Below are 18,510 nucleotides of genomic sequence, written 5' to 3' on the forward strand. Positions count from 1 at the left end.
TCTGATTCCTCATATGACAATTTGTGAATCATTCAAACTAAATCACTAATCCCTTAGCAAATTCAGTTCTCGGATTTGCCTTAAACACAATGTCACAGATGACTAAAAGTTCCAATCTATGTCTAGAATTGAAATCCCTTAGTTGTTCTATCCTATGTCCGCAGTCTCATGCATTTTCCAATGATTTAACTGTTCAATTAGCTTAGATTTCCATCGTAGGCATGAATAATCAAGATAGAACACAAAATTCATACAAGATCATGTATTAACAGATAGATTACAAAGAGTTTCAGAACTTTACTCTCAACCCTAGTGAAATGGAGTCTTAGCTACACATATGCATCTCAAAAGCAATAATTGATGGATTGGATGGTAGAAAGTGGTGGTTTTGCACCTTGGAAGCACCCATACACGAGCTAGACGCGAGCTGCAGCGTTCCCACTGTCTTCTCCCTCTCTCTGGTTCAGTTTCGCGACATTTTAAAGGGAAGGACCTTAAGTGACTTCTCGCTGGGCGACAGGCCTCCACTCGCTGGGCGAGTGGCATCTTCTCGCTGGGCGACAGGTGTCAGCTCGTTGGGCGACTGGTGCAGTCTCGTTGGGCGACTAGTGCAGGCTCGCTGGGCGAGGAGCTCCAGCTGGCTGGGCGAGTGATGCACTCCAAGTCTTTGATATTATCCATCCTTATTCTTGGATATAAACATACAAAAGCATCAATACACATTTAAACATTCAAAACTATACTTACATCAACATTTATATACTTTTCATGAGAATAAACACTTAAACTTACTCCAAAGCACAACATTTTAAGTAACAAATATAAGTAAAGTTTACATTTATCATGGGTGTTTGTAGTTTTATTCGATTGTGGATGTTCGTGATTTTGTTCAATTGGGTGTTTGTGGTTCTATGACTATGGGAATGATTTTTTTCTTCCATCTTTCAGTTTGTCTAATAATGTGATTTAGGTATGAGTGGTAGTATTGGAATCTTTTTGAGTGACCTAAAACCTACATTACACAGGGACGTGTCATGGTCCCAAATTTGTATTCATTGTTGATTTATTACAATCCTTGTCCATTACAATTGTTTTACCAAGTGTTCCTATTATCCTTCTTATTACTTTAGGGAAAAGTTGGTCACCACGATTTCAAGCTCAATTAGGGAGTCCACCCCTACAATTATGGTCTTTATTGATGAGGTGGGACAGATTATTTTGAGCAAATATGACTTTAAGGTCAGCAATATGACATTGAGCCCATACAAAGACGTCATTTCACTAGTGTAGATTTTGGTTCTAAATTTTGGAGATAACATATTTGTTTTTTAAAAATATGTAGGGTATACTATAATGGACGAACAAGAAAGTGGAACCGTAAGTGCATGTAATTGTTTAAATTTGATAATCAATACTTTGATTGTTGTATTGAATGCATGAATTTATCCTTTGATTTACACTTGCAAGCTACACTTAGAGTTAGGCACAAAGTACTAACACGACATATAGTTTGAATGATTGCCTAAATTCATTCCAAAAGGAGTGCTTGAAGGCCACACCTTTTAAATGGATAGTGGGCATGGTAGATCGTGTGATAATTTTTAGTCTTATACTTCTAGAATTAATTGGTAGGTGGAATGTTGGTCAAAAAGCTTTTAGGATTAGGGAAAACTTGGTCCTTTTTTAAGTTCAGGATATATGTTTTTTCTTAGATTTACGTGATGTTGGTGAAAGTGTTGACCTGAAAAATTATGTAGGTGGAATTTGGTAATAGAAATTTAAGGTATTTGCTTCATTTTAAATACACAAGAGTTAATGAGCTTGGAAAAATAGAACTCTTTAAGGACCAAAATTCACTGATTCTAAACTTAGTGTACTCAAATCCATTTCAAAATATTCTTTGCTCAAGAATTATCAGCCCTTGGGAAAAGATTTTGTTAAAAACAATAGCATGATTCCAACTTTCAAAATTGTGTATAAAATAATAAACAGATTGTGAGTGTATGAGATCATTACATATGGTACAAACTTTTAACACAACTAGGATAAATGACAATGCCAAATAAACTAAAAATCCCATTTAACATAGATCACCTGGTTGTACAAACAACAAAATTGCTACTCAAGTTCAAAGGAGTAATCTGCAATTTCTTGTGAATGTGTGATGTTGTAGGCAATGCTATTTCTTCATCAGGAAGTCGAGTCAATGCAGACAAAATATTTGTAAGGTGTCATTCAAGTATTCGTAAATGTTTTAGCTGGTAAAGGCCTGCTTCCATGCTTTCATATGCACAAACCTAAAACAATTTAAGATAAACATAACACAAAGAGAAATTCATTACCTATTAAATGAGCCTATGATTTTTCCTTTATATTCTTGTCTAAGGAGTTCTCATAACAACACTTTTGACACGCTTCCTAGATAGAGCCTTTAGACGCGTGGACACGTCAGATTTTTGTTTCTCCATGTCTTTTTCAACTAAAACATCAGCAAGTCGAACATGATAATTACTTCCAACATCATCCCGTACTCTTTAATACAGTAAGTTCACTGAATTTGACTTCTCAAATGAAGTACAAGTACCATCTCCCTTTCATGCCTCTTTTGTGCAACAAACATTTCCAATTTCTCTACCACTTTCTCAAGCTTAACAATGGAAGCCTCTTGGTCAACAATCGTACCAACCAATGCTTCTTTTTCTGCAATAAGATCAGACAAACATTCCTTTTGGTTATTCTTCTTGACTATGTCCATGAAAGGCTTTGTTAAGACAAAATCGTCTATGCGCCTAAACGTTCTCATGGTTTGAAGTTTTATTAAATAACATTAAAACGAGATAATAATCTGAAGACAACTTAGGATGAAAACACAAAAGACTTAGAACCTAAATTCCCAACATAGAACATCTACACAACACTTAGAACCTGAATCTCCAACGTAGAAAACCTTAGGAAAACACCTAGGTTCATAGGAAACAAAACAATATCTAGGTCAAAAACACCTAGACGTTATGTTAAACGGTTATTATGCCTGAAGCGTCTAAGAGAGTTAATGTTAAACACTTAAAGCTTATGATACCCAAAAGGTATTCACTTTAGCTCTCGAAAACAAACCATGTCAAGATGATGTCTTTGATAAAACACACTAAAAGATTAAAAGCCTAAAATACAAAAGAAAAAACATAAACAAGATAAACGTTATTTGCCTAAAGAACAGATAATGATCAAAGGAAGTGTTTACTTGCCTAAACGATAACATGGGAGAAAACAATACTTCGTCCAATGATGAAGTCATACTCAACGCTTTGGTATTTTTAAAAGAAAAGCGTAATTTTCAAATGCTACCTTAACGGTAAGAAATCCACAAACACTTTTTGTTCTAAGAAAGCATTAAATGACATTAAGTGCTCAAAGATAAAAAACAATAAAAGTGATAAGAATAGACTTATCTGTTGCATGCATAATTTACTCTGCTATTTGCAGATAAACTATTCTACACGCATCTACAAAGTTTCAGATCAAATATCACAAAGTGGACGTTAAAGACAAAAGAGATATTCACATAATGTTCTTCACTTGAAACCATGCCTAAAAGGATGTACTACCTATTGTCAAAATACGACAAGCTCGTCAAATAGAAACCTTGGTTTTGAAGTTTAACTAAATAACATGAAACGAATAATTCTTTATGTATAGGGAACTAACTCTAAACTAGAAACTCACCAAACACTAGGATAGAAAACCTTAAGTTAGAAGGCCAACCTTAAGATAGAAAACAGACATCAAACACTAAGGTAGAACATCCTAAGTTAGAAAATCAACCTTGAACTAGAAAAACACTAAAGAAAAATGTCAGGTCAGAAAACTCCAGTTTAGAATAGAAAAACACTAGGCTAGAAAACCATAAGCCAAGAAGGTCTAATGAAAATCAAAACCTTACAAACAAAAAAATCCTAGGTTAAAAAATCAACCTTGAACTAGAAAAACACTAGGCCAGAAAACCATAAGCCAAGAAGGTCTAATGAAAATCAATAAGTGTTAAAGCAAAAACTCTTGGTAGAAAGATTTCCAAACTCACCAAGAAGAAAAAAAATGAAGATAATCCTCTAAGAAAAGTCGAAGTAAAAACTAGACTACGAAACTTAGGGTAAAAACACAAAACTTAGAACCTGAATTCTCGACATAGAAAACCTATACAAAACTTAGAACATGAATCCTCAACATAGAAAAGCTTAGGAAAACACTCAAGTTTTTAGGAAATAGAAAAACTTTTAGGTCAAAACACTCAGACTCACGGCTAAACGCTATTATGCCTAAAACGTCTAAGAGAGTTGAAGTTAAACGCTTGATGCATATCATACCTGAGAAAGGTATTCAGCTTAGCTCTCGAAATCAAAACAAGTCAAGATGATGTCTCTAGAAAAAAATGACCTAATACCAATGTCAAAACAAATCATCAATAAGTAAAACACCAACCAAGAAGTCTCTTACAGACTAAACAATATGAATCAATCTCACAAAAACAAAAAGATTAGAAAACGTAGAATCTTGAACAAATGACTAAAACACTTAAAAACACTTAAGTAAAAAGAAAGAAGCACACTTGATATACACATCTATATCTCTATCATGTGCAGGACAATTGCTACAAACATCCATCTTATAAGCACCGAGTGAACGTTGAGAAAAAGATAAGAAGGAGCGTTGATCAAATTATCAAAAGTTATGCCAAAGAGATGAGTTAAGACTACTTTTGATAAAAGCTCTGAAAAGCATGTCTGGTCTAAGCTTCGTCAAAACGACCATATTGTCAAATCTCAAGATAAGCACTACCACAACAACTATATCATCAAAGTGTATAAATAGAAGACTAGAAGGTATTAAAGGTGATGATGAATAAGAGAGAAAATATGGAGACATAGAGATATCTCATCATCCATTGAGCAAAGAAATCTCTTTGAGCTATTAAATCAAAATCTCTCAAATGAAGAGAAGAGCTCAAGAAAAGAAAGATATTCTCAAGCTTCAATAGAACATCCACTTGAAGAAAGAAGAGAGAGTAAAAGAGTGAAAGAGTGAAACAAAGGAAAAGATCTCTCAAGATTCATTGCAATATCTACTTATATTTAGAGAGAAGAAAGAAAAAGAAAAAGAAAAGTATCGCTCTAGTGCTTCACTGTATCATTTGCTTACTTGTGCAAGATGATAGAAAATGAGTGATGAGAGAGACACTTGCGAGTGTTTATACTATTTTGTATTGTAATCATATTCTCTTTGTGAGAGTAATAGTATGAACAACTTATAAGCAATTGTTGATTGCAATTCTGGAGAGAATAAAAATACTTACTACTGAACTCTTTTTGAGTTGAGGAAATTTAAGCAAGATCGTCTAGTACCAGGATTGGTGTGAATACTCAACTGATCTAGGTAATGAATTTTGTTAAACTTGTATGTTTTAGATGACTAGGAGTAACTAATTTCACTTTTCATTGGAATTGGATGTAATGAACTCATTTTGATGTAAATTTCCTGTGCAATATATCTTTGTTTATTCATATGTTATTTCTTAATTTGACTATCATTGTATGAAAATATAATGATATTTAAATGTTTCTTATTATTGGAAAGTAAACTTGAACATGGACATAGATAGAGAAACTAAGAGAATTGGTCATAGGAATGATATCAATTCTTCTTGGTCATTCTTATACATTTGATTTTACTACGAATTGTATGTTAAATGGGCTAAGGAATTAGTAATTTAGCATATATATTTAGAACTCGATCTTAAGAAATTAAACTGAGTATACCTTGATGTGAATGAGTGAATGACAAAATGATATGTTGTATAGAGTTTTATCTTTATGTTATTCATGAAATCCAATTCCAATGAAGTTCTTTTTTAAATTTCAATCGTAATTTTTAAAATTCTTGTTATTACAATCTAATTGCATCATTATGAATTCAATCATCATCGTATCTAAATTGAATTTGATAAATAAACAAGATTAGACAAACAAGACATAAGTCCCTTGGGAAAATGATACTTAAAACTTCCATTCACTATTTGTCATGATTTGTTAAACTCGCCAAAAAAGTTAGTCTGTATTGTTATCGGGTTTTTGCTTTTGATAAACCAGGTTATTATTGTTTATGTTTTAAATCCATTCTATTTTTATGAGGTTGTTAGTCAGTGATGTTCGATCAACTATATTGTTAGTTTTTGTTCGATTTGACAGGGTTGGTCACGCCAGCTAGAGCCTAGCTTATCAATTTGAAAATTTAATGTTACAAACATTGTAAGCACGACTATATAAATCCATCTCAGCTTGATGAATAGCAACACATCAAAATTACATTGCAATATCTTTAAGGCTTTGTTCTTTTGTAGGGATTTAGGGGAGATGATTTGAATGGATTTGAGGGTAATTTTTTTGTTGTTTTTTTGAGTGGATTTGTGGGTAATTGAGAGTGGATTTGGAAGTAAAGTTTGTGAGAATTAGTATAAGATTTGATTTATGTGACATATTTAAAAAATTAGTGTAATTGGTAGAAATTAAAGATTACCAAAATACCCCTAGTTATTAAAGTAATATAAAATGGTATTTATTAATGTTACATTTAATTGTAAAAATGTTTATAAAGAGACAAAATTATAAATAATTCTTAAAATTAATTTTTAAAATGTAAAAAAATTATAAATTAGTAAAATGAATTTTAGTATATATTTTACTAATATTATAAATTAGTAAAATTATACCTCCTCTTCTCTCCCAACCCCTATTCTAATATTATCAATAATACGTACTCATCACCACTCTCTTTCTCTTTTCTCTCACTTACAAACATTTTCACCTCTGCATTTTCATGATACTTTTTTTTTATTTCTCTCTTTGGTGCTTTTATATACATACATATATATATATATATATATATATATATATATATATATATATATATATATATATATATATACATACATATGTATCTATACATATATACATATGTATGTGTACATATACATATATACATATATACATATACATATATACATATACATATATATACATATATATACATATATATATATACATATACATATATATACATATACATATATATATATATATATATACATATATATATATATATATAGCTTTCCTTTTGATCTGCATATTTCTATTTCCTTCTTTTCTACTCTTCTTGCTTGATGATGAATGGGAGGAATAGGTTTCCCTTCACCCCATCACAGTGGCAAGAGCTTGAACATCAAGCTCTCATCTATAAGTACATGGCTTCGGGAATTTTCATTCCACCTGATATTCTCTTCACAATAAAAAGGAACTACTTTGATTCCCCTTTATCCTCGAGGCTTTTGCCTAACCAGCCACAACACTATGAGTTTTTGCTTTTTTTATCTTTCTATAGAAGAACTGATGGTAAGAAATGGAGATGCTCCAAAGAGGCATACCCAGATTCAAAATGCACAGAGGGAAAAATCGTTCAAGAAAGCCTGTGGAAGTTTTGAATCAACAAACACAAATGCTTCAACTCAATAACCAATCTCATCAATCACCAAAATCAATACTCTTTCTCCTCTTGCATCATCTGAATCACACCAACACCATCCTCCACACTGTGCCTTCTTTCAAGCGGACCAACTTCTCCGCGATACTGCCACCGAGGACGAACAGGCCTTCGATCCCCAACCTCACGCCGCCGAGTCCACCGGCCTCAAACTTCTTGGTCTCTTCCTCCAATGCGTCGAGTGAATCGCCATGGATAAACTCGACTTCGCCAACGACCTCCTCTCGGAGATCGCCAAATGCACCTTCACGTACGTCCACAACACCATGTTGTATCGTCGTCCTTCTTCAGATGCATAAACCACCGTCCTTGCAACCTCCACCATTGTGAATATGGCGCCATAACCATCAAGCTTGCAAGCTAATTCCTCCATGCGAACCGAATTCACCCATTCGAACCGAGCTCCAATGTTGACAACCATGGAACCGAATACACAGGAGGGCTGGGTAACCAAATACGAGCCTATGGGAACCGAATACAACTTCCCTTCTTTGTATTCATACCACTGGAACCGAATACCAGCTACTGAAACTGAATACAACTTAAGTTCTCCTGCTTCATATGTGTGAAATCGAATCCTCAAATAGAACCGAATACATCTTGGCGTTGTTTTTCTTTATGGTGCTGGAACCGAATACGAGTCCTTTTGGAATCGGATACGGGTCCTCTTTATCACAAAAGCCGTAACTATGTTCTTATTGTAAACATGCAGTGCAATTACAACCCGATTATATTAAGTATCAAAATTCATTCCTCCAAATCTCACTACATCTACGAGTGAGTGAACAGTACAAGCATCTCGCATTTTGCTGCAAATTCGTCCGCACAATTCACTTCAATCGAACGCGTAAATTTTCCAAATCCATCGTCGCCAATCACCGTGAACAGTCAGTTCCCCTCAAACGAACAGAGTGTAAGAGTGTGTGTGCATCAGTTTTGCAGCTTTTCTTTTAACATTCATAGGCCCTTTTGGTTATTATTCCCAACAATTCATCAAGACAAACAAACACAGCCTTTCCTAAAAAGTGGGTATGAAATCCTGGCCAGCCTCATTTTTGGTTAAAAGCTACAACAAAAATCTCCTCCCACAAAAGACTAATTTAATAAAACAAATCTACAAAAGCAATATTATAGTATTTAAAAAAATAATTTTGTAACAAACACCTCAACTTCTAATACTTTGAAAGAATTATACCAGAAAAATGTGACGAGAAACCATCTAGAATGTTTGTGTTCTTGATCGAAATTTGGTCAACTATTGGTAAAAATGACCTGAACGACTAGTACTTAATAACATTTTATATCGTCATCTTCGGCTTTCTTCACACATACGCACTCTACGATTTCTTCATTTACAATAAATAAGGATTACACTAACCTTGTCTATAATATAAACCATGAGAAATACCAACAACGTAAAGAACACACTCTAGTAGTAATTTCTAAAAATCTCAACCAGTAATAATTGTATCACAAGTTCAGAAGAACCCAAGCTCTTTATCGTTCTTATTTCTGTTGTCTAAAATTGTGTCACATTTTCTCCTTTATTGCAGTAGGTTTATATTCCGGCGAACCTCTCTTATAATTTCATTTAATTCCACCCTTGAATGCTATGGTTCATTATTTACCCTCAATTTCTCCATAGTTTTATATAATGAACCCGAAAAACTTAGATCACGTGACTCCTAAGATATGATCCATTTTTTTACCTAAATGCAATACTTTTGTCTTAAACAAAGTAAAGTGTTTCGAAAGCTTATCACTAGTTTTGTTTTTTTTTTATTTCCTTTCTTGACTCTTCAAGCACCTATTACAATGTTCCAATGGACATTTTGAGTGATAAAACTAAAATTAAACCACAAAATCAATAAACATTATAACAGCACTATATCAACCTTTCCACAAACGTGGTTGAATTCTTACTCTGCCTTGCTGGTTTGACTTCCGGTAAACTTACAATGTCTGCAATTAGTTTCTTAAAGATCTACAAAAATACAGACTACAGAAAACGGATAAGCTACTTCTTAGCAAAGGTTATATTCATGGGATTCAGTGGAGTGATTTTGAAGCCATTGAGAGCCTGCATGGCCATGGATGATTGCACCTCATCTTCAAAATCAACAAATGCAATTCCTGGCTTGGCTTCAATCAAGCGCACTTCCTTGAAACCTGGGTATTGTTCGAAGAGCATTTCAAGCATCCTACCAGTAGTTTCATGGGGCAAATTCTCTATGAATAAAATATTATTAGGAGCAGCTGCTTCTTGGGCACTGGATCCTTGACGGAATGATGCCTGCGGATAATAGTAGATATTCTATGTTAGTGCAATAATCACTACCATCATATCCACCGACCTACAGCTAAACCAAAACCAAAAACTATGACAATAATCATTGTTCTTTAATTTGCTAGTTTCATTCATGCTTACAAAACTATCAGACATGAAGATTGATCTGATGAACCAAATATGTAAGAGGAGAGAAGAGAAAATCAGACACTGTGTTAGTGCAATAATCACTACCATCATATCCACCGACCTACAGCTAAACCAAAACCAAAAACTATGACAATAGTCATTGTTCTTTAATTTGCTAGTTTCATTCACGCTTACAAAACTCAGACATGAAGATTGATCTGATGAACCAAATATGTAAGAGGAGAGAATTGAAAATCAGACACCATAAATTATTACAGAAACTTACAGTTGGACCACCATTACTAGCACCATGTATGCCATTAGCCGCAGCAGATTGTTGTGCTTCCTCAGCACGCCGCTTTCTTTCAGCTGAACAGGCAAAACTATGTCAGTCTAAATTAAAACAGGCAGAACTACTACCAACCCAACAAATGAACTAATATTAATTTTTATGCAACAAGATCAGAAAGATGGAACTTAAAAACAATTTTCAAAAGGAGAATTTTGATATTTTTCTCTTAAAATGCCAAACATAATATTTAATTGGAAATGCAGATTTATTTACACTTAAAATCTAGATGGCTTTATCCTTTTGGTTAGCTGCCGATGTGTGCATGCAGCAATTGAAGGATATTTTTTTTCCAAATTTGGAAGGGGACTAGGTGGGTTGATTTACTAATCTTTCACACGCACAGTAGTCCATAAGCATCACAAAGAAATCCATGCATATGGACAAAATAAAATTAACGTCACAAACACTATATAACAACGACAAGCTCCACTGCTAAAACTTCCAACAGAAAATTTCTATCATTTTATTTGGGGCCTAAGAAATCTGAGGTTTGATAAAGGTTTACTAAAGTTCCCAGGCAAAGGAAACGAAAATAACTTTAAAAAGTACGACAGGTGCATTCACGAATGACCACAACAAATGACCATTGGGTTCAAACAGTATGATCTCCATCATATATGTAAATACTTCCAGTTATTTTACTTTTTTCAGTTTTAAATTTTCCATAGAGAATTGTCATGTTATGATAAAATTAAATAACATTAATAATTTCTTCTTTTTAGCTGCATTGCGGATTCCTCCCATTAAATTCTAAGGACTAGTTTTTGCAATGTTACAATCTCATTATACATGATCCTTTGTCCCGTTCAAACATACAGAGAGGGAAAGATAATAACGGTACATGTAGTATGCATGAGTTCTACAATTCCAAAAATGACGAAAATGACAGTTATGCTCACCTTTCTCCTCTTGTTTCTTCTTCTTTTCCCTTGGAACATAACTACCCTCTTCTTTTGCAATACAATCGGACTTTGTTTTTGCATATTGAATTCTCTACATCAAATTATTGGCAAAAAAAGGCTTTAGACATATGTTAAAGTGAAGCTTTAACCAAAATCAAAATATCAAGAAGCTTCATAGGTAAAAGTAAGTGCGTGTCTCTGGGGTGGCGGTGGGGGAGATAAAGAACACGGGGAGATAAAGAACACGGGACGTCATCCATATTTTGTGTCATTCTTGACAATGAAAATAGTTCCAACAGGACAGGACAATAAAAATTTGGATCAAAGAAATTTAAACAATATTTAAGTAATAACACCCAGAGGGAAGTATAGTTTGGCCAAAACATAAATCCATAATAGAGGAGAAAAACAGTTATATATGATGCACAAGCAACGAGAAATGGTTTCAAAACTTGGGTACAGGACACACCACATTTATGAACAGAACTTTAAGGAAATTAACAACACTATAACTTGATTACCATAGGTTTTTCATAAAATGGGAAGTTTTGCATTTGTCTCACAGCATTGCTGGCTGCAGTGACTTCACTGAAACAAACCCATGCCTGTCCTCGAAGCCTGGGTGTCTTTAGAGCAACAACATCCAAAATCCTTCCATATTGAGAGAACAAGCAATACAGAGATCTCTTCAACTCTGCCACATCGAACAGAACACAATGTAACATTAAATTCTGATGAAGGTACAAAATCAAAATTCAAATTGAATCTTTTTTTCTAAACCTAAAGTCATTTCAACAAAATCAGTAAAATAACATATCAGATTACAACATCTAACAGGAAAAAGCATTGGCACGTTTGACAAAATGCCACAACATATATCTTGGTTAAAGACACATACAGGCCCCCTCAGCTTAAGCAATAAAATTTCAGCCAAAGAAATGCAAAATCATTGCTCCTCCAAAGCCAAGTCCACAGTCACCCCAGTTTGTAAAAAAGAAAAAAACTATCACATGATCAAGACCGATTTATTTTTTAAAAAACCCTAGAGTCACAAACAAAATCGCAAAAGAACAAATCCAATTAATTTTAAACTGTCATACGGTCAACATGAAAATTCAAAGACAATTAACTTTTCTAAAACCCTAAAATGTAAAATCACGGGCAAACATATTGAAATGCCACTACACGTATCTCCAGTTTATTAAGCTCCACACATTCTCTAGTTGAAACATGTCCATATCATAAAATTTTAATAATCAACGAAATTTAGGCAAAGGGGACACAAGAATCACAGCTCCCAAGACAAATCCAGTCACTCTAATTCAGTGGATAAAAAAAATTAAACACTATCATCCTGCTTCAAATTATATCCTCAACTCACTTAAAACTTTAATTGCAACATAGCTTGCAACACGGCGGAGTTAAAAATTTACAGTGAGAAAATGGTTGAAAAGTAAGCAGACAGTAAAATAAAAAGCATGTGAAGAAGGGTGTGAACAGATGTTACCGTCTTTCTTGACCTTCTCATTGAGATTCTTGATGTAAATGGTCTGGTTTGGAGGTATGTCCCCTGATAACATTCTCTCTCTCTCCTTCTGATTGAGATGAATGAACACAGTGTAACGGTGGTGCCCTAGCCAGCAGAGACGAAGCTTAGAAACAAAAAGTTGTTTTTATTATGGGCTGTTTTAGAGAAATTCACATTTATTAAAATGGGTTCGGCCAGTCTTTCACTATAATGGGTTTTCTAGGTACCTTTGTAACACCGCTTTAACTATGGTTTTTGCTTCTTGCAGCCCATGATTAGTATTTGCACCTCTATAATATCGGTTAAAAAGACTAAGATACCTTTTCTTGTTGCACTATTTTTCCTTTAGAGCTTTTTTTTGTCACTTTTTTTTTTATCTGCTGTCCATTTGAGAGAAAGAAAAAGAAAACGAGAGATAGAGTAAAATGTTGGGATTTGGTGAAATTTATGTTTTGAGAAGCATTTCATATATTTTGAAAAGCCTGTGTTAGAAATCCTCTTCCATAAAGCATCTCACAAGTTTTCAAAAATTTGTTATGAAAATCTCGTTTTAAAAAGCATCACATATATTGTAAAAAACTTTATGTTATGGAAAATTTATTCTAAAAAACCTTATAGAAAGCTGGACTTAAGAAGATTTTTATTATAATTAATAGGAAAGTCACCACGAAATATAACATAAAAGGTAAAATAATTATTTTAAAAATTACATGAGATAAAGGAAGTAAAAGTCTTAAACTATTTATGACATGATAACTTATACAATAAACATTGTTAAATTAACATAAAAAAAATATTTTTTGAATTCAATTTTGTTTGAGTGAAATAACTAAAACATTATAAATATTTAGTATAATTGTGTATTTAGAAGAAGAAAAAGAACAAGAAGGATAAGGAGAATAAAAATAATATTAATAAGAAGAAGAAAAGGATGAAGAAGATGGTGATGATGATCTATGACCAGAATATGATTGCTAAACCAATGAATAGAAGTAAGCACCTAACTAAATGAACAAGCTGTGAAATTGATAAAGTAAATTGATGATTAAAAAGATAAAAGTAAACCTGAAATGTGTGTGGCGTCCTGTTATGATAATGAATGCATGTTATGAAGAAGGATTGCTATGCTAACTTAAATTGATGTTAATCTATATGGTTCGAATTCAAAATTTTTTGAACTTTTTTGAACATTTTAATTTTTTTATCAAAATGTTTGTTAGTAAAAAACAAAACATTTGATAATTTTTAGAACGATTAAATCTAAAGTAATTTAACTTACTCTGATTTTAAATTATATTATTTAAATATATGTTATTTAGACAAAATAATTTAGATTTATTAATTTACTTTTCATTTGAATAAAATATTTTAATGATTACTAAATATTAAAGTTATTTAAATATTAAAAAAATTAATAATAATTCACAATTAACAAAATTATTCTTTTAAATTTTAATTGATAATATTTTATCGTCAAGTAACATATTTAGGAAAGAATGATGTTTTTAAAACATATTTCTAATGTTTGCTGAGGAAGAAAACATATTTCTTTTAAACACAATATTGATTTTTGAATTTATTGTGAATTATTATATTTTTAATAATATATTTAGAAAAACAATTAATTACTTTTTAGAAAAATATAATTTTAAAATAACAAGATTTATTAAATGAATCACAAATTATATTATATTATATTATACATAAATATAAATATAAAAGTTGAAGAAAATATATTATTTTATTTAATTTAAATACCGAAAAATCTAAGTAAAATTTTATAAGATTATAATCACATACTCAATTATATAATATAAGCATTTCTAAAATATTTTCATCTCACAGTACATGTCAGAAGCTATCTACAACAACACGTTCCTGAGTGAGAAATATAACAAATGTCAATTAGAAATTGCAAATGATATGCTAAAAATTGAAACATGCACTCAGACTTATACAAGATGTGAACATCAGATTTGAATCCTTATTTATCGTTAAGTGGCCAGAAATTTTATCAATATTGTGTTCTGCAAATTGGATTCCCTGCATTCATGCATTTTTAGTATCATGAATCACTACTGATAGATAAACATAAGTTAACATACAAAATGTGTATCAGAAGTTGGATAAAAGAAAAGTGTGACATATTTAATTCCTATAACTAATCATACAGCAACACCAAAGTCTTTCTGAATACATGGATCATACACCGTCATTGCTAATCACAGTGAGTTTTTTTATTTAATAAAAACTATATTCTCTCTAACAATGAATACATTCTACCTCCGGATAGCATTACTCCCTGTCGAGGATTTTGCCATTTTACTTGCACGATGAGAGCAATCCATCACCAACAGATTTCAACAATATCTATCATATATTCATATATTCACACTTGCAGGGATAAAATAGTGATCATCATATTTATCAAACTATTGGTAGCACATTGAATACTAAGTCACCTCTAGATGAAGCACATTGAATACACAATCATAATCACAGACTCACAAATATGTAAAAAGCATATACAGCATTTATCACTGTCCGCATTAACAACATCAACAAAGTCACAAACTTTAAGCATCAGGATACAATATTTAAAGAGAGAGACAGGGATAGGTGATATTTCATAATTCTTTAGTGCTGCTTGAGGATCAAGAATTTCGGTCACACTCTTGTTTCGATAAAGTAAAAGAAAACAAATTTGCCAGAAATGAGGTTAATTCGTTTCTAGTCTTCGCCATCCCTTACAAGAAAAAAAAAATAAAAACAAAATCACATACCACGCCCAATCAAGAAAGAGAGTTTTGTTGGTAAAAAAACATTATGACCATAAGAGAGTGGATAACTTGAGAAAACAGAAATAACAAAGTTGAGTTGAATCCAAGACAAACCTTTCACCCCATTTTCAGAAACAATTCATGATCACACACAAAAAGAGTAAATCTTGAAGCAGAAGAATTCATTCTTCCATGTACACCATTCATAAAAGAAGTGCCCATGACTGATAATAGCATAAAGAGTGCACATTCTGATTAAAACATTCTGATTAAAGACTCGACTTTGAAGCTTTGAATGTTAATGGGGTGCACTAGATTCGCCAAAGGCAAAGCAAAACGGAGGATAACAAAACACTGGAAACAATTTTCAATTTATAAAACCGAGGACAGCGTACAAACAAACTTTGCTGCCACTCCCTACATACACCAAAAATTCAAACCAGAATAATTGTCTGATCAAGCACATAAAAAATATCACAACCAATACATGCACATACCCAATAGCAGTTCCTATCAATCTAAATGACCAACTGATCACCAACATTTGAAAGGACAACATAATCATCCACTATAATTTCACAGAATTTAAAACTAGGTTATCTGGTTCCTTATACCTGCACATACATGCACATACCCAATAGCAGTTCCTTATACCTGGTTCACTTTCCTTTTATCTACAATTCTCAACTCAACATCGCCTGCATCACGTTCCCAACTCCCTCGTTTACTCTTTGGCTCCAATGGTTGACTTTACAGTGCTCTCCACTCACCCTTCACAGCCCCTTATTAATCACTCTCAAGAAAACTTCTTGCCAAGAAAGGCCCACTTTGGGATCCTTTGATTTCTAAACAAAATCACAAAATTGTAAAGCTTACACAAACAAATTCATCAATAAGAATTAAGAAATAACTTTGGATCAACATCTCAAACTCTTGGCTCTGCCATCTCTTCCCTTCCTCCAAGTCCCAAACCCTAATTTGATGTTTCTGTCAGATGTTTCTGAGTGCTCATTAAGCAGGAGAAGATATAGTTCTGTGCAACCAAACGAGCAATGGAAACAAGTTTTTAGGCCAACTTTTGTTTATCTTAACACTTTATTAGATGGTGATGACCCCAAAGTGCTATGACCATAATATTGTAACTGTGGTTCGACGCAATTCCATCACTCACTCTAATAAACTTGAGTTTGATCTATTTTAATGTATACTATATATTTGTATGGTGAAGATTTGAGCTTACAACTAGAGATTACCCAACTTCATCATCATCTTTCACTTCGAAATTGGTTGAGGATGGACTAAGCCAAACTATATTGACACTTGCTTTACTGCAGCAACAAGCTGTGTTACTGAATTGGTTTGATAGATTTGTTAATAAAGGAGATGATTGTCCTAATATACATAAGGCATTTGAGATTTGGTGAAGAAGGGCATTCACCAGACAATATTCAGCTGAGCCTGATAATTCCCAGTTGTAAATAACTCTTTCTCATTACACCAGCTGAAAGGTATGCAAGGGACAACTTAAAATAAAGAGATTAGTTCACAATTGTAAATAACAAGTGCCATTTTGCATTTGCACTTCTGCTTTTTGGCCTGATAAGATCCAAAAATAGATGAAAGTCATGTTACCTCTGCACTCTGGGAAAGCTTTGTGTTGAAAATAAACATTGAAAGTTTGGAGGCTTTTCTAACAAATATTTCATAACACTTTATAAAATCTATAAGAAAATTCATTTGTTTCGAAAAAGCTTCATGAAATATAAAAAAAAATCTAATTGAATTAACACTGAACTATTTGACCAAAAATGGATTTTAACCAAGGCATAATTTCAGAAGTCTACCCAACGAGGCAGTGTCTGTGGCACATTACTAGTCCAAGACAGGTAAAAAAAAATTATGAATTAAATTAACATTTTGAATACTATGAAAATTTAGGAACAATATGAAACTTTTTGCAAAAGCCAAATATCAAAGTGAGTTACTAATATGTTTCCTATGACAATTTTTTGTCAGGTTTTTGAGTGATGAGTACATAGTAGCAGAAGGCGCTTATATAGGAGTGGCAGCACCAGGAGAATCTTGATCATGGCAAAGTGAATGCAAGGTTTAAGCAAATGATGGATGCATATGCTTCTTTAATAACCCAAAATTTGAGTTCTGTTTTCTTTTTCTCTGAGTCAAATAATCAAACACTTTCAATGTCTTTTTGTTTGGTCAGGATACCAATTTTGGAGCAAAGCAAACGAGAAAAGATACTTCTCAATCGAGAATATACGCACGGGGATTACAATCTCTACGCATGGGTTCCAGGTTTCATTGGAGAGTATTGGAGTAATGTTCTCCTCACCATAACACCAGATTCTATTATATGTTAAGTGCATATTGAATAATGTAATAAAGTATTAAACAATCATACCAAACATCCATTTTCATCGTCTAAATGCAAAATCAAAAGATCAATTTCTCGTTTCTTTCATTTGTCGTTGTGTTTAAGCTTAAGATGAGAATTCTTTCCTACTCCTATTGATGGGTTGTTGGGTTTTTTGAACCTTCAACAGACACGGTTTCTTTTGAAACTTCCAAATATACTGATTGAAAGCTAAAAATATGATGAATAATCCAAATTCGAGAATGTCAACCCATCAATGTTTACGAGGAAGAAAGAGAACGAGGAAAAACGGATTCTGACAATTGCAGAACCTTGAGTTCGCGGGTTTACGGATCCGTGGGTTAGGGAAGTTGGTGTAGCGACACTTTTTCCTAAAAATATGACGAATAATCCAAATTCGAGAATGTCAACCCATCAATGTTTACGAGGAAGAAAGAGAACGAGGAAGAACGGGTTCTGACAATTGCATAACCTTGAGTTCGTGGGTTAGGGAAGTCAGTGTAGTGACACTTTTTCCGATAGAAGGAGGAGAGAGGAGGTTTGGTGGTGGAGA

At 33.0% G+C, this 18,510-nt stretch overlaps 1 protein-coding gene across 1 annotated transcript; it reads right to left on the reverse strand.

Annotated features, from left to right (window-relative positions):
- Window positions 1–9,455: 9,455 nt before the first annotated feature.
- LOC124841422 (U2 small nuclear ribonucleoprotein B'' 2-like) lies at window positions 9,456–12,930 on the reverse strand. Its single transcript, XM_047317690.2, has 5 exons — window positions 12,765–12,930; window positions 11,779–11,951; window positions 11,255–11,348; window positions 10,290–10,372; window positions 9,456–9,880 (listed from the first exon to the last, which is right to left on the reverse strand). Exons 1-5 carry the CDS (start codon window positions 12,835–12,837, stop codon window positions 9,605–9,607), a joined length of 699 nt encoding a protein of 232 aa, XP_047173646.1. The 5' UTR covers window positions 12,838–12,930; the 3' UTR covers window positions 9,456–9,604.
- Between the last annotated feature and the right edge of the window lie 5,580 nt (window positions 12,931–18,510).

This window comes from Vigna umbellata, chromosome 1 (assembly GCF_029865625.1).
Source record: "Vigna umbellata cultivar VRB3 chromosome 1, Vumbellata_1.0, whole genome shotgun sequence".
In the NCBI taxonomy this organism is placed as follows: Eukaryota; Viridiplantae; Streptophyta; class Magnoliopsida; order Fabales; family Fabaceae; genus Vigna; species Vigna umbellata.

What these genes read in the sequence shown, in the direction of transcription:
- LOC124841422 (XM_047317690.2), bottom strand. Translation starts at nt 12,837, where the DNA reads ATGTTATCAGGGGACATACCTCCAAACCAGACCATTTACATCAAGAAT. An exon ending in TGAGAAGGTCAAGAAAGACG is followed by an intron (nt 11,952 to 12,764) that starts GTAACATCTGTT and finishes TCGATGTGGCAG; the next exon opens with AGTTGAAGAGATCTCTGTAT. An exon ending in CATTTTATGAAAAACCTATG is followed by an intron (nt 11,349 to 11,778) that starts GTAATCAAGTTA and finishes AATTTGATGTAG; the next exon opens with AGAATTCAATATGCAAAAAC.